We start from the raw sequence: 16,435 nt of genomic DNA, 5'->3' as shown, positions 1-16,435 counted from the left end.
CCCAGGACCCCTCTACGAGAGCAGCCCCAAATCCCTTCAGCCCACTCTGTTCACAGCTAACCCAGTCTTTCAAAAACGGAGGTGTCTGTCCTTCTAAATCTTCACCTCCTCCTGCACGGTCCCCTGTGCCCCTGATGGGTGACCCTGAGCCCTCCTTCCCTTCACCCCAATCCACATGAGGTCTGGTCACTTCTGACGCCCATGTCCACACCCGCTGCCACGATCCCGACATTTGCCACCACCTACTCCCCAGCTCCTGAAAAACTCCTCCCGACTTCGACCACCTCATGCCTCTTTCTGCCTTGGAGTCAAAGTGACCATCAGAAGGAAAACTCCAACCTGTCATTCACCTGCTGGGACCCTTCAGATGCCTCTAGGATAAAACCCTCTAGGATAATTCCCTGCAGTAATTAACAAGGGGCCAGAGACCTGGACTCTGCCTTTTTCTCTTATGATGCCCCCTCCAGGCTCTCAAACTAACCCTTTTCGGTTTCTTCCCCAAACGGCTTCCCAGGAACACATGGTCCCACACATCTCATCATCTGAACAGCACACAAGGTGGTGCTGTTTCTCCCTGTTTTACCGAGGGAGAAACTGAGGCTTGGAAGACCCAGGTTATGCTGCTGTCAAGTGGCAGAGCCCAAAGTCCAACCCAGGCTGATCCTAGAGCCCCATGTCCTGTGGCCTCCTTGGTAAGCATTTTTTGAATGGATGAATGTTGAATAAATCAATTTTTAAATTCACAAAATATTGTTCTGAGTTCTTAGTAAAGGAATAAGGTCCATTCACATATTAAAGCCAGAAAACGGGATGAGACAGAAGAAACAGAAATCACTAGGAAAGGAAGTGTAATATTTACCCCAGATACTGATTTTTAGGTTCTGGCCAGTTTGTGAGCTTTAGGGACTTAGGAAGCAGATCAAGCGTCACACGCGTACCCTGGTCTGGTCCTGAAACTTGCTGCCTGCCCCGCCGGCTTTGGTCTGGGCTTCAGTGATCAGTTCCTTAAGTGATAAAGCATCATCTTTCCTCAATGAAAAACCCACGTTTTTCAGCATTAACAAGATCAGTTCAATATCTTTTTCGGTGAAAGTTCCAATCAGGTTTTTCAAAATGTCGAAGATGAGGAGAGACTGTACCACGTGGAAGTTGTATAAATGGGCAATGATGGTGAACAGGTTGTCACACTCTTTCCCTTCGCTTCCGTGTTTATAGACGGCATCGAACTTCCTCACCACTGCCTCCAGAAAGTGGGCACCGACCTGAAAGAACCACACAGAAAAAAGATCATCATGTTATTCCTAGAAACATTCCTTTCTCCTTCAACACACAGAACTGGCACTTTCTAAATTAACAAAGTGTCCACAAGGCAAGGCATTCCAACAAGGCATCCCGCGGCAACCCAGAGCAGCCGGCCAGAGTGCCCCAGCCTGGACGCAAGGGCACCTTCCTCCTGTTAAAATCAACAACAAAGGGGCATTGTTTGGCCAGCAGCCGTTCTGACTCGTTGGAAAAATAGAACTGTTAAAAATGATGTTAAAAGCACACCTATGTCTCTCAAAATGTTCCACTACCGGCCAGGTGCAGTGGCTCACACCTGTAATCCCAGCAATTTGGGAGGTGGAGGTGGGCGGATCACAAGGTCAGGAGATATCAAGACCATCCTGGCTAACACGGTGAAACCCCGTGTCTACTAAAAATACAAAAAAATAATTAACCAGGCATGGTGGTGTGTGCCTGTAATCCCAGCACTTTTGGGAGGCTGAGGCGGGTGGATCACAAGGTCAGGAGACTGAAGACCATCCTGGCTAACACAGTGAAACCCCGTGTCTACTAAAAATACAAGAAATTAGCCGGGCGTGGTGGCGCATGCCTGTAATCCCAGCTACTTGGGAGGCTGAGGCAGGAGAATCGCTTGAACCCAGGAGGTAGAGGTTGCAGTGAGCTGAGATTGCACCACCGCACTCCAGCCTGGGCGACAGAGCAAGACTCTGTGTGGAAAAAAAAAAAAGTTCCACTACCCAACAATACTCATTTCTTAAGATTTTTTTGCAGATTTTTACCCCAAATTCATTTCTTACAAGGAAGCAATACAAGTGATTTCTAAAATAGATAAATGCAACACATTCTGAGTATCAGAGGTTGCCAAATAGACAGGTACTTAATAATCTCTGGAAGGGCTCCCGGTGGCACAGAGGACACGCCCTACTTTCCCAGGGCTGAGTCTCTGGCACTAAGGTAGCTTGTGAATGCACTCACTTGGCTCAGCCAGTGGTTTGAGGGGCACCGGGTCCTGATGGGGGGCACCGGGTCCTGATGGGGGGCACCGGGTCCTGATGGGGGGCACCGGGTCCTGATGAGGGGCACCGGGTCCTGATGGGGACCAGCAGGTAAACCAGACACTGCCATGAGGGGTGGAACTGGGGCCAGGAACTGCCAGGCCTGGTGGAGTTAAGCAAGGCCTAAGTGTTTTCCTTGTGCTGTTCTGGTACATTTTATCCCGAATTCCGTAACTGTGGACTGAAGGACGAGAAGACCTGCACGTGGGTCTGTGTGGTCTTCAGCAAGTTCCTGGAACCCTGTTTTTTCACTGTGTAAAACAGAGATAATAAAACTTGAAGGCAGAAACAGTCGTTTTCAATCTTGCTGGCAACACTACTGTGTCATCATTTTTTGTCAAATCTCAACTTAAGCTGGGACTGGAGGGAGAAGGCGGAAGCAGGGACATGGTGGTGACACAGAGTGACCCCCACAGCCCAGCCAGGAGACGATGGCCTAAATAACGCAGCTGCGCTGGACCAGGGATGAAGGGCTTGGGTAACACAGCAATGCATGGCAGTGCGTGACACCGGCTGTAAAAGCTGAAGGGTCTGTGACTCCCAGGTTTCTGGTCTGGGTAACCAGGAAATACGCGAGGGGCAGCAAGCTAGTGGGGCTGGACAAAACCAGCTCAGGGGTTATTAAGCTTCAACAGGGGCCATCCAGACAGGACTGGATGGAGATGTAAGGGTGTCAGTGAAAATTGCAGGCAAGGCTGAGATCCACCAGACAGGCTTGAGTGTACTGGGGAAGTACACAGACATCATTGCTGGACTGCAAAAAAATCAATGCTAGAAGAATCTAGAGAAAGGCAACAGACTGGCAGGAGGCCACAGTGACTTCTTGGAGGCCAGCTCTGATGGAGGGGATATACACTTTAGTTTGTAAAGACCTGAGACTTAACCAAGCCAACCTGCAGTTTCCAGTTCAAGCCCCTTCAATGAAGATAAACCGGAAAACACATTCTATTATGGCTACCATGTTATATTCAAATATAATTTTTAAAAGTAAATTAGAATTCTGAAGACATCAATAAAAATTCAGGCATGAAACATATTCAAGTATGTTTTCTTTTTCTTTTTTCTTTTTTTTTTCTTGAGACAGAGCCTTGCTCTGTCGCCCAGGCTGGAGTGCAGTGGCGTGATCTCGGCTCACTGCAAGCTCCGCCTGCTGGGTTCACGCCATTCTCCTGCCTCACCGTCCCGAGTAGCTGGGACTACAGGCGCCCACCACCACGCCTGGCTAATTTTTTTTATTTTTAGTAGAAACGGGGTCTCACCATGTTAGCCAGGATGGTCTCGATCTCCTGACCTCATGATCCACCCACCTCGGCCTCCCAAAGTGCTGGGATTACAGGCGAGAGCCACCGTGCCCGGCCGTATGTTTTCAATTATGTATATTACATCAAAATTTCTCAAAATTCTAAATCTGAAGTTCCATGTAACGTCTTCAAAATAAAATATAACACCATAACATTTAAGAATGTAAGTAGAATTCACGTTGGTAAAGTTATTCAAGCACATCCTGTACGTGAATTCTCATGTGGAAATTTTAACACGAACCTACATAGATTGGGTTTTTGAGTTTTAAAGGACTTACAGAAGCAATTCAGCAGCTGACATCGTCTTTAACACAGAATTATTCTGTTTTTCTCGGTACAGCACTGAAAGCAGCTGAATGGAGCCAGCACCCTGAAAGCTCATCACACGCTGGCAGAAGTTTCCGTGGATGTCATTAACTACAGTACTGCAATGACTTCCCTTCGGAACAAGTCATTTCATTGTCCTTCATGCAATTAGCAAAGGTTTCAATGAAAGTAGGCCCAATAATCTCATGTTTTCCAATCAAGTAAATTCCTGATGTGCTGTGGGTGGTCAGGTCTATGGCTTTTCCTGTAACTCACTGATATACTGCCTGTACCAAGATCATTCTGATGATTAAGTCAGCGGAAGCACACCAGCGTCCTCTAGGAGGACAGGCAGGAACCAAGAAAGTCACAGAATGGCCCTGATTATGGTAATCACAGGGCCCAGGAATGGCACCCAGTGATTCCATCACTTTGTAATGACAAGAAAACGGACTCCCACGTTCTCATACATGAAAATGAGAACAGCTCTTAGAAATAAAAAATAAACAAGACGGTTCCCAAAGCAGCTGGTGCAGATTTTCGTATCTGAGATGACCCATGTAGCTGAGAAGAGTCCCGCACTCAGACGCTCAGGCCTGTGCCCCTCTCTCCTGCCCTCAGCTTCCTAATGCCCCACAGGCCTTTCAAAAAGCTGCTACCATGTGACTACTGCTAGACATGGAAAAATGTGGATCAGAACATTATCCAGCAACAGCAAAGAAATTTGCAGTAGTAGGAAAAGCCAGCCAGAGGAAGAGCAGAATTTCAACACGAAAATCTCCTTCTGTACATAGATAATGAGCCTTCAATGAGCGCTTACTGTGGGCCAGCTCTTTCCTATGCCTATTACATTAACTAACTCGTTGACCTTAATGACTGGACACAGGAACACTCGGAGGCACAAGCTCATCTAAGTGACAGAGACCGTGCGCAGTACAGTATGTTCTGCACTCAGGCAGTGTCTCCACCCACCCCACACCGCCTTCAGCACAGAAGCCCCAGTGACAAGAAGGCTAATTCATTTTGGCAAATCTGTGCATCTTAAAGCAAGCTTTGGAGAGCCCTACTCGGTAAGACTCTAAATAACTGTTAAGATTATAATTGAGAGAAAGTAATATAAAAATGAAATGAATGTGACTAGCATTGCAGTAGAAAGCATGCTTGCCTAGGAGCCCAGAAAACAAGTTCTGTATACTTTTAACAAGACATGTGATCTTGGGAATTTCACTTAGCACTTCAGCGGCTTTGCCTGCTGCACTGCAAAGCAGGCTTCAGTAAATGTCTGCCCTGATCTCACCGGGACACTTTGGGATCAAAGGTGAGGAGGAGACAAAAGTATATAAACGTAGACCAGTGAACCAGACTTTTAGGGATGCTGGGCTGCTGTGGCCTATTTTTTGGAGTAGAGCTGTCAGAAGGCAAAAAACTAAGAGAACCACCATCAAAAGAGACTGTATCATTTAAAGATCCAAATGGGTTAAACGCTGCATTTGCATGTAAATACTGTATCGTGGGAAAACTAAGTCACACTGACCCAACCCTCCATTCGTTCACCAACCTCAAAACAACCTCCTTTAATTGGACGGATTTCCTTCAACACATTTGAAATCAGCTACCTTGGGGGAACTGGGATATTGACTGGGAGGGTTATGACTTTCCTGTTTTCAATTAAGAGAGAACAGGCCCAGAAGAGGGCAGTGACTGTGGAACCAGGGCCATCACCAAAGAGCCTCCCTGACTAACCACCAGGGCCATGGAGCAAGAAGAATACAAAAGGGATGTGGGGGTGGGGTGGACATTTACTGAGCACCTGTCAGGTGCCAGATGCTTTCTGTACACTGTTCAGTTCAATCCCGACAAAAGCCCACTTCACTGATGAGAAACGGCCACCACACAGAAAGGGCACCAGGCCTCCCTGAACATGTCCAGGCAGCTCCACGCCCCAGTGCTCTCACATCTCCCATCAATACCAACACCTCAGTAGTGAGACCACACCAACCATTATCTTCCAAACATCTGAAATAAATCAGTGTTAAGGGAGAAGTGCAAAGGAAATGAAGGCACATCTGAGATGTCAGTCGAGAAGAAAATTAACTAACATAAAAGACACGCTAGGCTGCAGAGAGGCAGGGCTGGGCATGGCAGCTCCCACCTGTAATCCCAGCACATTGGGACGCCAAGGCAGGAGTATCACTGGAGCTCAGGAATTTGACATCAGCCTGGGCAACAGAGTGAGACTTCACTTCTGCCCCTGCCAAAACAACTGGCCAGGACTGGTGGTGTGCGCCTGCAGTCCCAGCTACTCTGGAGGATGAGGTGGGAGGATCACTTGAGCCTGCAGCTGTGATCGTGCCATTGCACTCCAGCCTAGATGACAGAGCGAGACCCTGTCTCAAAAAAAAAAAAAAGAAAGAAAGAAAAGAATGGAGAGAACAAAAAAGCAAAGTTAAGCAAAATCAAGTACTTCCTGAATGCTCTTTACAACTACATGACATAGACAATGTAGTATTTACTCAGAACAAAAAGGAATTAACACAAGAACCACCCACAGCACACAATTATGCACTTATCAAGCCTGTCATTAAAATAATCACCATGAGACACGAGTGACAGCCTGGAGAAAAGGTACAACTGTACCTCGATTCCAACTGTGTGGTGAAGGATGCTGACTAAGAGAACATGCTCCATCATGAGTCTGCTGGGCATGGCCGAGGCAGTGACACAGGCACCCATGAGGGCGGAGGTCAGGGTGTCATTCATGTCCTTTCTGCTGTGGGCCATGTACAGCTCCTCCAGCTGCCCACTGATGGAAGCCATGTTGGGTTCACTCAACCTGCAGAGAATTGTAAAGACAGAGAGCAACAATGTTTCCAATCAGGAATTTTCAGTTCAATTTTAAAAAATTAAAAGAGTTATCCATACCAACAACATATTCTATTTTTTATGTACACTTTTGACCCCTTAACTATTATTATCTTGCCCCAATAACCCAGTATATATTATTCATAACCACATAATATTCTGGAATCCCAAAACAATGTAACTGCTGTCTTCACAAGATGAAATGTGGCCACACTGAGGCATACCCTGGATTCAGTACACAGAAACGTACGTGAGGACACTGCCCTGAGTATCCTGACCTGATGTCCCATAGGCAGGGTCCAGCCTTAGGACGTGTTGTTAGAAAAAATGCTAACGTTTTATTTCTTAGGTGGCACAAAAATCCTTGGTTCCTAACGTTAGAAAAGTCTGCTGTTTGAACGGGTAGTGGGGGAAGACTACATATACATGTACGGGGAAGGCTATTCACTGGGCACCTGTGCTAATACTGAACTCAACATTGAAACAGAGGTTTATAGTAAATTCCCAGGATAATAGGAAACAAAAAGCAATACAAGGGGGAAGGGGGTGGGTGAGGCCACGGAGGGGCAGCAGGGGAGAGATGGTTGTGAGTTTTATCTCGATTGCAGTGGTGGTGACTCGAATCTTCACGTGATAAAACTACACAGAATAGCCCCAGCGCGGTGACTCATGCCTGTAATCCCAGCACTTTGGGAGGCCGAGGCGGGCGGATCACCTGCAGTCGGGAGTTTGAGACCAGCCTGAACTACATGGAGAAACCCCGCCTCTACTAAAAATACAAAACTAGTTGACGTGGTGGCGCATGCCTGTAATCCCAGCTACTCAGGAGGCTGAGGGAGGAGAATTGCTTGAACCCGGGAGGTGGAGGCAGAGGTTGCGGTGAGCCAAGATCACGCCATTGCACTCCAGCCAGTGCAGCAAGAGCAAAAACTCCATCTAAAAAAAAAAAACACCCACACAGAATCACATGCACACACACACACCCTCAAAACCAAAGAGCTGATGGGCACGCGTAACTGACAAAGCCCCACCTGTATGGTTTCCAATCAGTTTTTTAACTGTTCTGTTCTTAAAGTGGGTAACAACAAAATGCAGACAACAACAAAATGCAGACATGAGCAATGAGTAAGGGGGCTGGAAGACCAGGTGAATGCGTTTCTGCAGAGAGGGGACCTAGGCCAGTCCTTCCAACACTGTCCTTAGAGGGACAAAGAACCTCTGCCCCTTTCCTTCCTGCTTCTCAGAATAACAATGTGAGCATTTGGGCTGCTCTCAAACCCTGAAGGGATTCAAAGTATCCAACAGTCGGGTATCCTCTCCTTCTCCAGGTATGGGTCTCATGGGTCTCGGTGCATCAAGACAAGAACAGAAAGGATCCAATCGACTGTCCCCATCACTTCTATTTGAATTGCTGGGATAATTCCTACATTTTAGAAAACAGACAACCTCTTTAAGTGATACAGTGTAACAATACTACAAGGTCACCTGTTAAGTAGACCTTTTACATGTTTCTTCAGCCTTTCTAGTTCTTCCTTTTTCTTGAAGTCCACTGTCTCCTCAGTTCGCCTCACATGAGGTGGGATGTACTTTTCACCACTTCCACAAAGACTCTGCTTGAAAAGAGAAATAAATCACTAAAAATTTACATTGACCAAATCCTGTTTTTTTCTTTGCCATATGTGCATTTAAATATTATATTTCCAAGAACTGGTGGAAGCTGCTACTGATCATTGCTGCTTAAATACATCAGATTTATTAAGTGCTTAGTATATGGGTAAACATTCCACTCACCAGGCTGTGCCTGTCATTATTTCCATTAATGCTATTAATAATACAGTTCATCACCTCGTTTTCCCCTGTGTAGCTCTTCAGACCCAGCTGTGCACCTCCGGTATCTGCTCAACTCCAACAGAGCCCTATCTACTGCGCTTTTGCTCGGCCTTAATTTACTGCAGGCACAGTAGCATACAAACACCTAAATTAAACGTACGCTAGTTTTGGAGGGAAAGTGTCCTAAAAATAATTTCAAACTTGTTTAAAAGTAATATCTAAGTTTATATGATAAAAATCAAAACCGGCTGGGCACGGTGGCTCACGTCTGTAATCCCAGCACTTTGGGAGGCTGAGGCGGGCGGATCACGAGGTCAGGAGATCGAGACCATCCTGGTTAACACAGTGAAACCCCGTCTCTACTGAAAATACAAAAAATTTGCCGGGCATGGTGGTGGGCGCCTGTAGTCCCAGCTACTTGGGAGGTGAGGCAGGAGAATGGCATGAACCTGGGAGGCGGAGCTTGCAGTGAGCGAAGACTGAGCCACTGCACTCCAGCCTAGGCAACAGTGCGACACTCAGTCTCAAAAAAAAAAAAAAAAAAAAAATCAAAACCAACTCACTGCTATTTCCTAAATTATCAAGGGGGGTGGTGGTGTTTGCAAATCATTAAGGACACAAACATTTGCAAGGCACGATCCTCACTGCTAGGTAGTTCAAACCTGGTTCAACAAAGAATATTTGTATACATAGAAGCTGAATATTTATATACATAGAACTAGTGCGATGTGGGGAGAAGGAAATGCAGGCAATTCCACACAGCTGCCTCCAACCATGAGCTACATGCAAAGGAACGCTGAGATAAAATACGCAAGATGACAGCCCATGAGGCCTTGATTGCTACGTCCTAGATTCTGAACTTTTTTTTTTTCTTTGAAACAGAGTCTCGCTCTCTCGCCCAGGCTGGAGTGCAGTGGCGCGATCTCGGCTCACTACAACCTCTGCCTCCCTGGTTCAAGCCTCAGCCTCCCAAGTAGCTGGGATTACAGGCGCCTGCCACCACGCCCGTCTATTTTTTGTATTTTTAGTAATGACGGGGTTTCCCCACGTTAGCCAGGCTGGTCTCAAACACTTGACCTCAAATGATCTGCCCCGCCTCAGCCTCCCAAAGTGCTGGGATTACAGGCGTGAACTTTATCTTTAATTCAATGTTGGACTTTATCTAAGGGAGTGCTGTAAATTAGCTTCGAGTTTTAGAAAATTCACTCTAAAAGTCGGGCACGGCAGATGTCCTCGGATACTTGAAAGAGGCCTGAACAGATGAGGTGGGGTTAACAGGTTTAGAGACCTGGGCTGGTAAACACAGAATGAAGATGCTGCACTGTGGAAATGGCCCTTAAGTCCCCCGGATAAAAATGTCTCTACATTGCTTTTCTCCTACACTTTACATTATGAAAATTTAAAAACATGAAAGAAGACCGAATAGAGTAACGTACACGATTTACTCACATTCAGCTGAAACCATTATCAAGCCACCAAGTCTGTGTCATTTCTGCCTCACGCCCCATTCCCTGCCCCGTTATTTTGAAGGAAATCCCAGAGGGCCTAGAGAGTGTTCACACGATACCTTATCCGTTACATCACCGTCTTCCGAGGAATTTTCACTCTTTTCTTCATCTTCTGCAAAACGGACTCTCTTCCCTCTCTTCTCCTGCGCTCCCTTTTCCTTTTCTTCCCCCTGTTCCTGTTCTGTACCCTCGTCGTCGTCCTCGCTCTGCGCTTCTGCTTCTGCTTCCTGCGCCTTCTTTTCCTTTTCTACGTCTTCCTCCTCCTCCTCACTTTCGTCCTGGGAGTCACTCTCTAAGTCACTTTCGGGAAGTGTCTGTCCGGCATCTTCCTCCTCCTCACCACTGCTGTCGTACAAGCCGCTATTTTTCCCAGACTCCAGGGCTCCCAGAATATAGTCAAGACCGTCGCGTGCAAAGCTCAGCGGCACGGAGCTCCTGCCCTCCTTCTTTTTGCGCTTGTTCAAGCCGAGGCAACGCTCCAGCTTTCGGATCTCTCGGTCCTCCTCCTCGTTGGCCGCTAAAAGCGCCCGTTTCCGGGCAGCGGCGGTGGCGGCTGCGGAGGGTCTGGTCTTTGCGGTGGCGGCCGTGGCCTTGGCCTTGACCCGGGACGGCCGCGGCTTCTTGGGAGGCGAGGGATCCCGACTAGGGGCTGGGCGGGCGCGCTCCTCCGTGTCCCGCCGGGGACCGCTCGCTTCTTCGGCTCCGCTTCGGCCTCCCGGGCCGGGACCCTGGTCCGGCCCGGCTGTCCTCTGCAGCCGGCGTGCTTTCCGCAGGTGCCGCTTCTCCTTCCTCAGTTCCTTGCGGCTTTTTCTCCCTCCCGGGCGAAAGCTCACCGGGGCGCCGCGCCCCTCGCAACCCCCGGCAGCCTCGCCCTCCGAAGTCGCGTGCACGAACTCCTCCACCGCTAGCTTGAGCCTCTTCAGGGCCTTCTCCCCACCGCCACCAGGACCGCAGCGCGGCCCGCGCCCGCCTCTGCGCTTCATGCGGACCACGCGTCCCTGGGAGCAGCCCGGGCCGGCCTCTCCCGTTCTCCTGGACGCCGCCATCTTTCGAGACGCGTGGACGCACGACTTCCGGCCGAGGCGGGACTTCCGGGGAAAGAGGCGGCTGCGCAGGGCTGGCGGGCCGGGTGCGGGGGCAGCCGGGCAGGTGGCGCCCGCGGGTGGGCGCCACGTGGACTTCAGGCTCGCGATGAACATGGAGTTGTCTTCACGTTTAAAAGGGAAATCCGGCCGGGCGCGGTGGCTCACGCCTGTAATCCCAGCACTTTGAGAGGCCGAGACGGGTGGATCACATGAAGTCAGGATTTCGAGACCAGCCTGGCCAACCTGGTGAAACCCCGTCTCTACAAAAAGCTGAGCGTGGTGGCGCGCGCCAGTAATCCCGCTACTCAGAGGCTGAGGCAGGAGAGTCGCTTGAACCACGGAGGCGGAGGTTGCAGTGAGCCGAGATTGCGCCATTGCACTCCAGCCTGGGCGACAGAGCGAGACTCCAAAGGGAAATCCTCGCGGATGATGGAGGGAAGACTCCGCGCGGGTCGGCGTGGTGCCGGAGGTTGGCGGCTGCGACGCTGGGATGCGCGGGCCCTGGGTTCGTGTCCGTCCGGGACCCAGGAATGCGACCTTATTTGGAAATAGGGCCTTTGCAGATGTGGTCGAGAGGAGGCCTCGTGGGTTAGGACTGGCCCCAGAGCCAGCGTTCTCCTGAGAAGCAGGCTCTGGATACGGACCGGGGAGACGCCTGTGGCCCCCAGGCGGCCGAGGACCCCGGAGGAGCCGGCCCTGCCTAGGCTGGGTTTGGACGCTGGGCCCCGACCAGGGGCAGAGCGTTTGAGGTTCCTCTTTACTGGGTAACTTGAACCGGGAAGCGAAGGCAGAGACCGCGCTGTTTGCGTCTGGATTTTTGGGAGGCCTGGGGCTGCAGGAGCAGCCTCTCCTAGCAGTGAGCTGGGGGAAGACGGGGCTGCTGCTGTGGCGTTCTCGGCCTGACCAGGGGCCGCTTCTCTTCCCGGACAGCTTCAGAAGCTTCATTTCCACAGAGTTCCCACCCTTGACTTAATTTAATTTAATTTCTTTTTTTTCTTTTTTTTTTGTTGAGACCGAGTCTCACTCTGTTGCTCAGGCCAGAGTGCAATGGTGGACCAAAGTGCTGGGATTACAGGCAAGCCACGGCGCCCGGCCCGTCCTTGACTTTAAAATGTTTTAATTTTTGTCAGCTTGTCAGCTCAAAATGGCATCTTGTCATTTAGTTCCTGATGAGAGTGGGTGTCTTTGTTCACTGGGCATTTGTATTTCCTCCTCTGTTTATGGCCTTTGTCCATTTTCCTTATAGGTTTTAGGAATTTTTTTAAATATAAAATTTATTTAATATAAATTTAAAGTAGAGACAGGGTCTCCCTGTGTTGTCCAGGCAGGTCTCAATCTCCTAAGCTCAAATCCCAAAGTATTGGGATTACAGGTGTGAGCCACCACAGCCGGCAAGGAATTCTTTACAAATAAAAAATTTTGAATAATCCTCCGTATCTTCTATGTGCAAATATTTTCCTCTCTCAAATATTTAAGGTACTTTAAAAAAATAAGTAATTTAATTTTTAATAAGCAATATACTCTATATACAGAGTCCAAAATTCAAAAGGTGCAAAAAGATATAAATGAAAAGGTCAATTTCCGTGCTGTTCCCGTCCACAAGCCACCCAGTTCTCCTTCCATGAAGCAGCAGTATCTCATTCTGAAGTGATCTTCGCAATAGATTCTATACTCAATGAAGCATAAATAGGTGTGTGTGCTGTGTCTCATGAGTGCTAGTTTACGAAACACTGTTCCACATCTTGCTTTTTTCATTTAACAACGTATCTTGTAGACCATCCTGCAGCAGAGGGAGGGACCAATGGACCTTCCCTGCCACCAACATATCTGCCTGAATTATTGCAAAGGCCTCTGTCTGGTCTCCCCACTTTCATTCCCTCAACCTTTCAGTCTGCTCTGAGCACAGCAGCCACAGGCATGCTTTTAAAATATGAAAATAGGACCATGTGGCTGCATGCCAGCTCACCCTCCAGGAATCCTGGCGGTCCTGCTGGATCTGCCCTCACCTCCTCATCTTCTGACCCTGACTCCCCTCTCTCCTGCTGCTTTCCCCCTGCTCCAGCATGGGCACAGGCTCCTGATCCTTTCTGATCCCAACCTTTGCTCAAAAGTCTCAGCGAGTCCATCCTGATGGCCCCGTTTGAGGCTGCAGCAGCCTCAAAATCCTGTTTCCTGTCATCTTGTTTCCTTGGCACTTCCCTCCCCATTTGACTTATGTGTTTGTTGTCTCCTTCTCACCAGGGCATGACTTCTGGTCTGTGGATTTGTCCCCAGGGTTAGTGGCATTCGGTAAATAGACATGAATGAATGGATGCTTTGTTATTTTTTATTGGCTGCAAAGTCAGTGATGGAGAGGCCGTCCATCATTTAGTGACACAGCCCCTGCTGATAGTTTTTATTTCCCACACATTCATACTAAAAATGATGCTACAATGAATAGCTTTCCACACACAGCATTTCATGTGAGAGTACAGTTTGAGGGATATATTCCTAGAAGTGTGTGAATTCTGAAATTGATGGTGTGTATTTTGTAAATTTGATAAATATTGCTTAAGGACCATCCATGGAAGTCACATCAATGAATGAAAGTTATGAAACTTATCTTTGCCAATTTGATAAGAAGAAAATCTCATTAAGTTTAATTTGCATGTTCCTCAGTAAAAGTGGAGCTGACCATCCTTCATATGCTTATGAGCCATTTCCATTTCATTTCTACAAAATTGCGATTCATATCCTTTGCCCATTTTTCTATGGTTTATGACAGTCTTTTCTTACAGAAGCTCTTTACATATTAAGGAAATTGGCTCTTGTTTATGACATGTTGCAAATATGTATTTTTCTCTAGTTTGACTAGTTTTATTTTTATTTTTTTGCCATGGACGATTAAAATTTCTTTTGCATTGTTAAAATTATCAGTCTTTTATGACTTCTAAAGTTTTGTATTATACTTTGAAAGCCCTTCCCCCCCAAAGATATTTTTTAAAGTTCCCCCCCCCTTCCTTTTAGAGATGGGGGTCTCTCGATGTTGCCCAGGCTGGAATGTAGTGGCTCTTCACAGGCAGGATCATAGCTTACCATGGCCTCAAACTCCTGGGCTCGAGTGATCCTCCTACCTCAGCCATCCTGCCCAGCTATTTTTATTTTTGTTTTTTAAGGGTTGCTGTGTTGCCTAGACTGGTCTCAAACTCCTGGCCTCAAGTGATCCTCCCGCCTCAGCCTCCTGAGTAGCTGAGATTACAGGCGCTAGCCACCATACCTGGCTCCTAAAATACTTAATCTTTGACCAACGTATTTTTTATTTTGATGTATAAAACAAGGTAAGACCGATCTATTTTTTCCCCAGAAAATGCCAATGCCAGTATATTTTATTGAAAAATCTACCTTTTCTCCACCAATTTGAAACACCATCTTGATAATACAGCAGTTTTTAAAATGTATTTGAGCCTATCTCTGGGCTCTCTATTCTTTTTCCTAATCTTCCTGCGTGTGTATGCCTCAGTGCTCTATTGCTTTAACTATTATGGCTCTATAACATAGTTTAATATCAGTCTTCTCATTCCTTGTTACTCTTCATTTTTGTAATTGTTTTCTTTAGTGCTTTTGTTTTTAAAAAATGAACTTTATATTTATTTTTATACATTTTTTGGAGACAGGGTCTTGCTCTGTTGCCCAGGCTGGAGTGCCATGGCATGATAATAGCTCACTGCAACCTCACCCTTCTGGGCTCAAGTGATGCTCCCTTCTCAACTTCACAAGTAGCTGGGACTACAGGTGCATGCCACCATGCCTGGCTAATTTATTTTATTTTATTTTTTTAGTATAGAGGAGTTCTTGCTATGTTGCCCAGGCTGGTTTCAAACTCCTAAGTGCAAACGGTCCTCCTGCCTCAGCCTCCCAAAGTGCAGTGATTAACAATGAGAGCCATTGCACCCAACTTAAAAAGCGAACTTTAGAATTAACAATCATCCATGAAAAATCTTGTTGGTATTTTTAACTGGGGTTGTGTTTAATTTGTAGACTAAATTGGGAATAAAAACTAGAATATTTATGATGTTAAATCTTCCTAAGGACAGTATATACCTTCCATTGATTCAGACAGTCTGTGTTCTCTTCATATAGGTTGTGCATACGTTTCTTGCAGAATTTATTCTTAAGTGTCTTATCACTCTGTTTTTGTCAATGGGATCATTATATCTTCTAACATGTATGAAGACTGTGTGCTCATCCAAAAATCTGGGCCTCTGTTATTAGAGAATATGAAAAGAACGGATATTGGGGACAGTCAGCTTTCCCTGTCCCAACTTTCTCCTTTCTAACTTTTATCTGTCTCGTTTTTCTCCTAATTGCCTCACTAACTCCTGCAGCACAAGTGTCCTGGTGTCCTGGGCTCCCTGTCTTGGAGGAGGAGGGAGGGGGCATGGCCTGGAAAAGGCAGGGGATGGGGGGAACCTGGCTCAGAAGGGCATTTCTGATGCCTGAGAGGATGTGGGACTTCCCATGGGTAATGCGGGAGGAGGTGAGGGTTTCTGAATGAGCCTGGCACATGGCACAGTGAGCTCGCCTGGCTGGAGTGGAGGATGGGTGTCGGGCAGAAGGAAAGCCAAGCTGGGCAGCAAGAGCACATGTCCCACCTGCAGTGGACAGAAACTGTGCAGGTGGCTTCCCAAGCCTCGTCCTTCATCCTTACGGCAGCCACCATGTGGGGTGCGGGCCACGTCTTCATTGTGCAGGGAAGGGCTCTGAAGCACAGATGGGCGCAATTCTGCCTGAAGGCAGGCCCTGGCGTCCGTCCATCTGTGGTCTGCAGTGGTCCAGGCTGAGTCTCCAGGGAGCTGGGGGTGTTTGGAGCAGGGAAGGGACCCAGAAGGAAAGCGGGGGGGGGGGGGCACTGTGGAGTGACCAGGAAGAATGGGGACTTTCTCTGTTTCCTGGGAGCTCTGGTGAGGTTTGCAGGTGATGAGCCCCACCATGTCCGTCCAGGAGCTGCAGGATCTGCCAAGAGAGGCTGGGGAGGTCCTGAGACCTTCCCTATTGGAGAAGAGGAGGCAGAGGGTGGCAAGGGCGGTGAGCATGGCTTTCTCACCCACTCCCAGGGGACAGGAGGCATCGGGAGAGTGTCCTGTGTGGGGGAACTGTCAGAGGGGAGGATGACATCGCGCCCCCTGCACCTCCAGCCCCCAGTAATGTGAGGATGCGCTAAGTTA

General features: G+C 48.0%; 1 protein-coding gene across 1 annotated transcript in view; it reads right to left on the bottom strand.

Moving 5' to 3' along the window:
- NOM1 (nucleolar protein with MIF4G domain 1) overlaps positions 1–12,657 on the bottom strand; it is a 29,749-nt gene extending 17,092 nt beyond the window's left edge. The window contains exons 1-4 of the mRNA XM_054493931.2: positions 10,206–12,657; positions 8,294–8,418; positions 6,584–6,779; positions 939–1,262 (exon numbers count right to left, since the gene is read on the bottom strand). Of these exons, the coding sequence (XP_054349906.2) occupies positions 939–1,262; positions 6,584–6,779; positions 8,294–8,418; positions 10,206–12,176 (2,616 nt within the window). The 5' untranslated portion in view covers positions 12,177–12,657. The remainder of the gene's footprint in view (positions 1–938; positions 1,263–6,583; positions 6,780–8,293; positions 8,419–10,205) is intronic.
- Between the last annotated feature and the right edge of the window lie 3,778 nt (positions 12,658–16,435).

The sequence above is a fragment of the Pongo pygmaeus genome, chromosome 6 (genome assembly GCF_028885625.2).
Source record: "Pongo pygmaeus isolate AG05252 chromosome 6, NHGRI_mPonPyg2-v2.0_pri, whole genome shotgun sequence".
NCBI lineage: Eukaryota > Metazoa > Chordata > Mammalia > Primates > Hominidae > Pongo > Pongo pygmaeus.
This window is presented reverse-complemented; position numbering and strand designations above follow the sequence as displayed.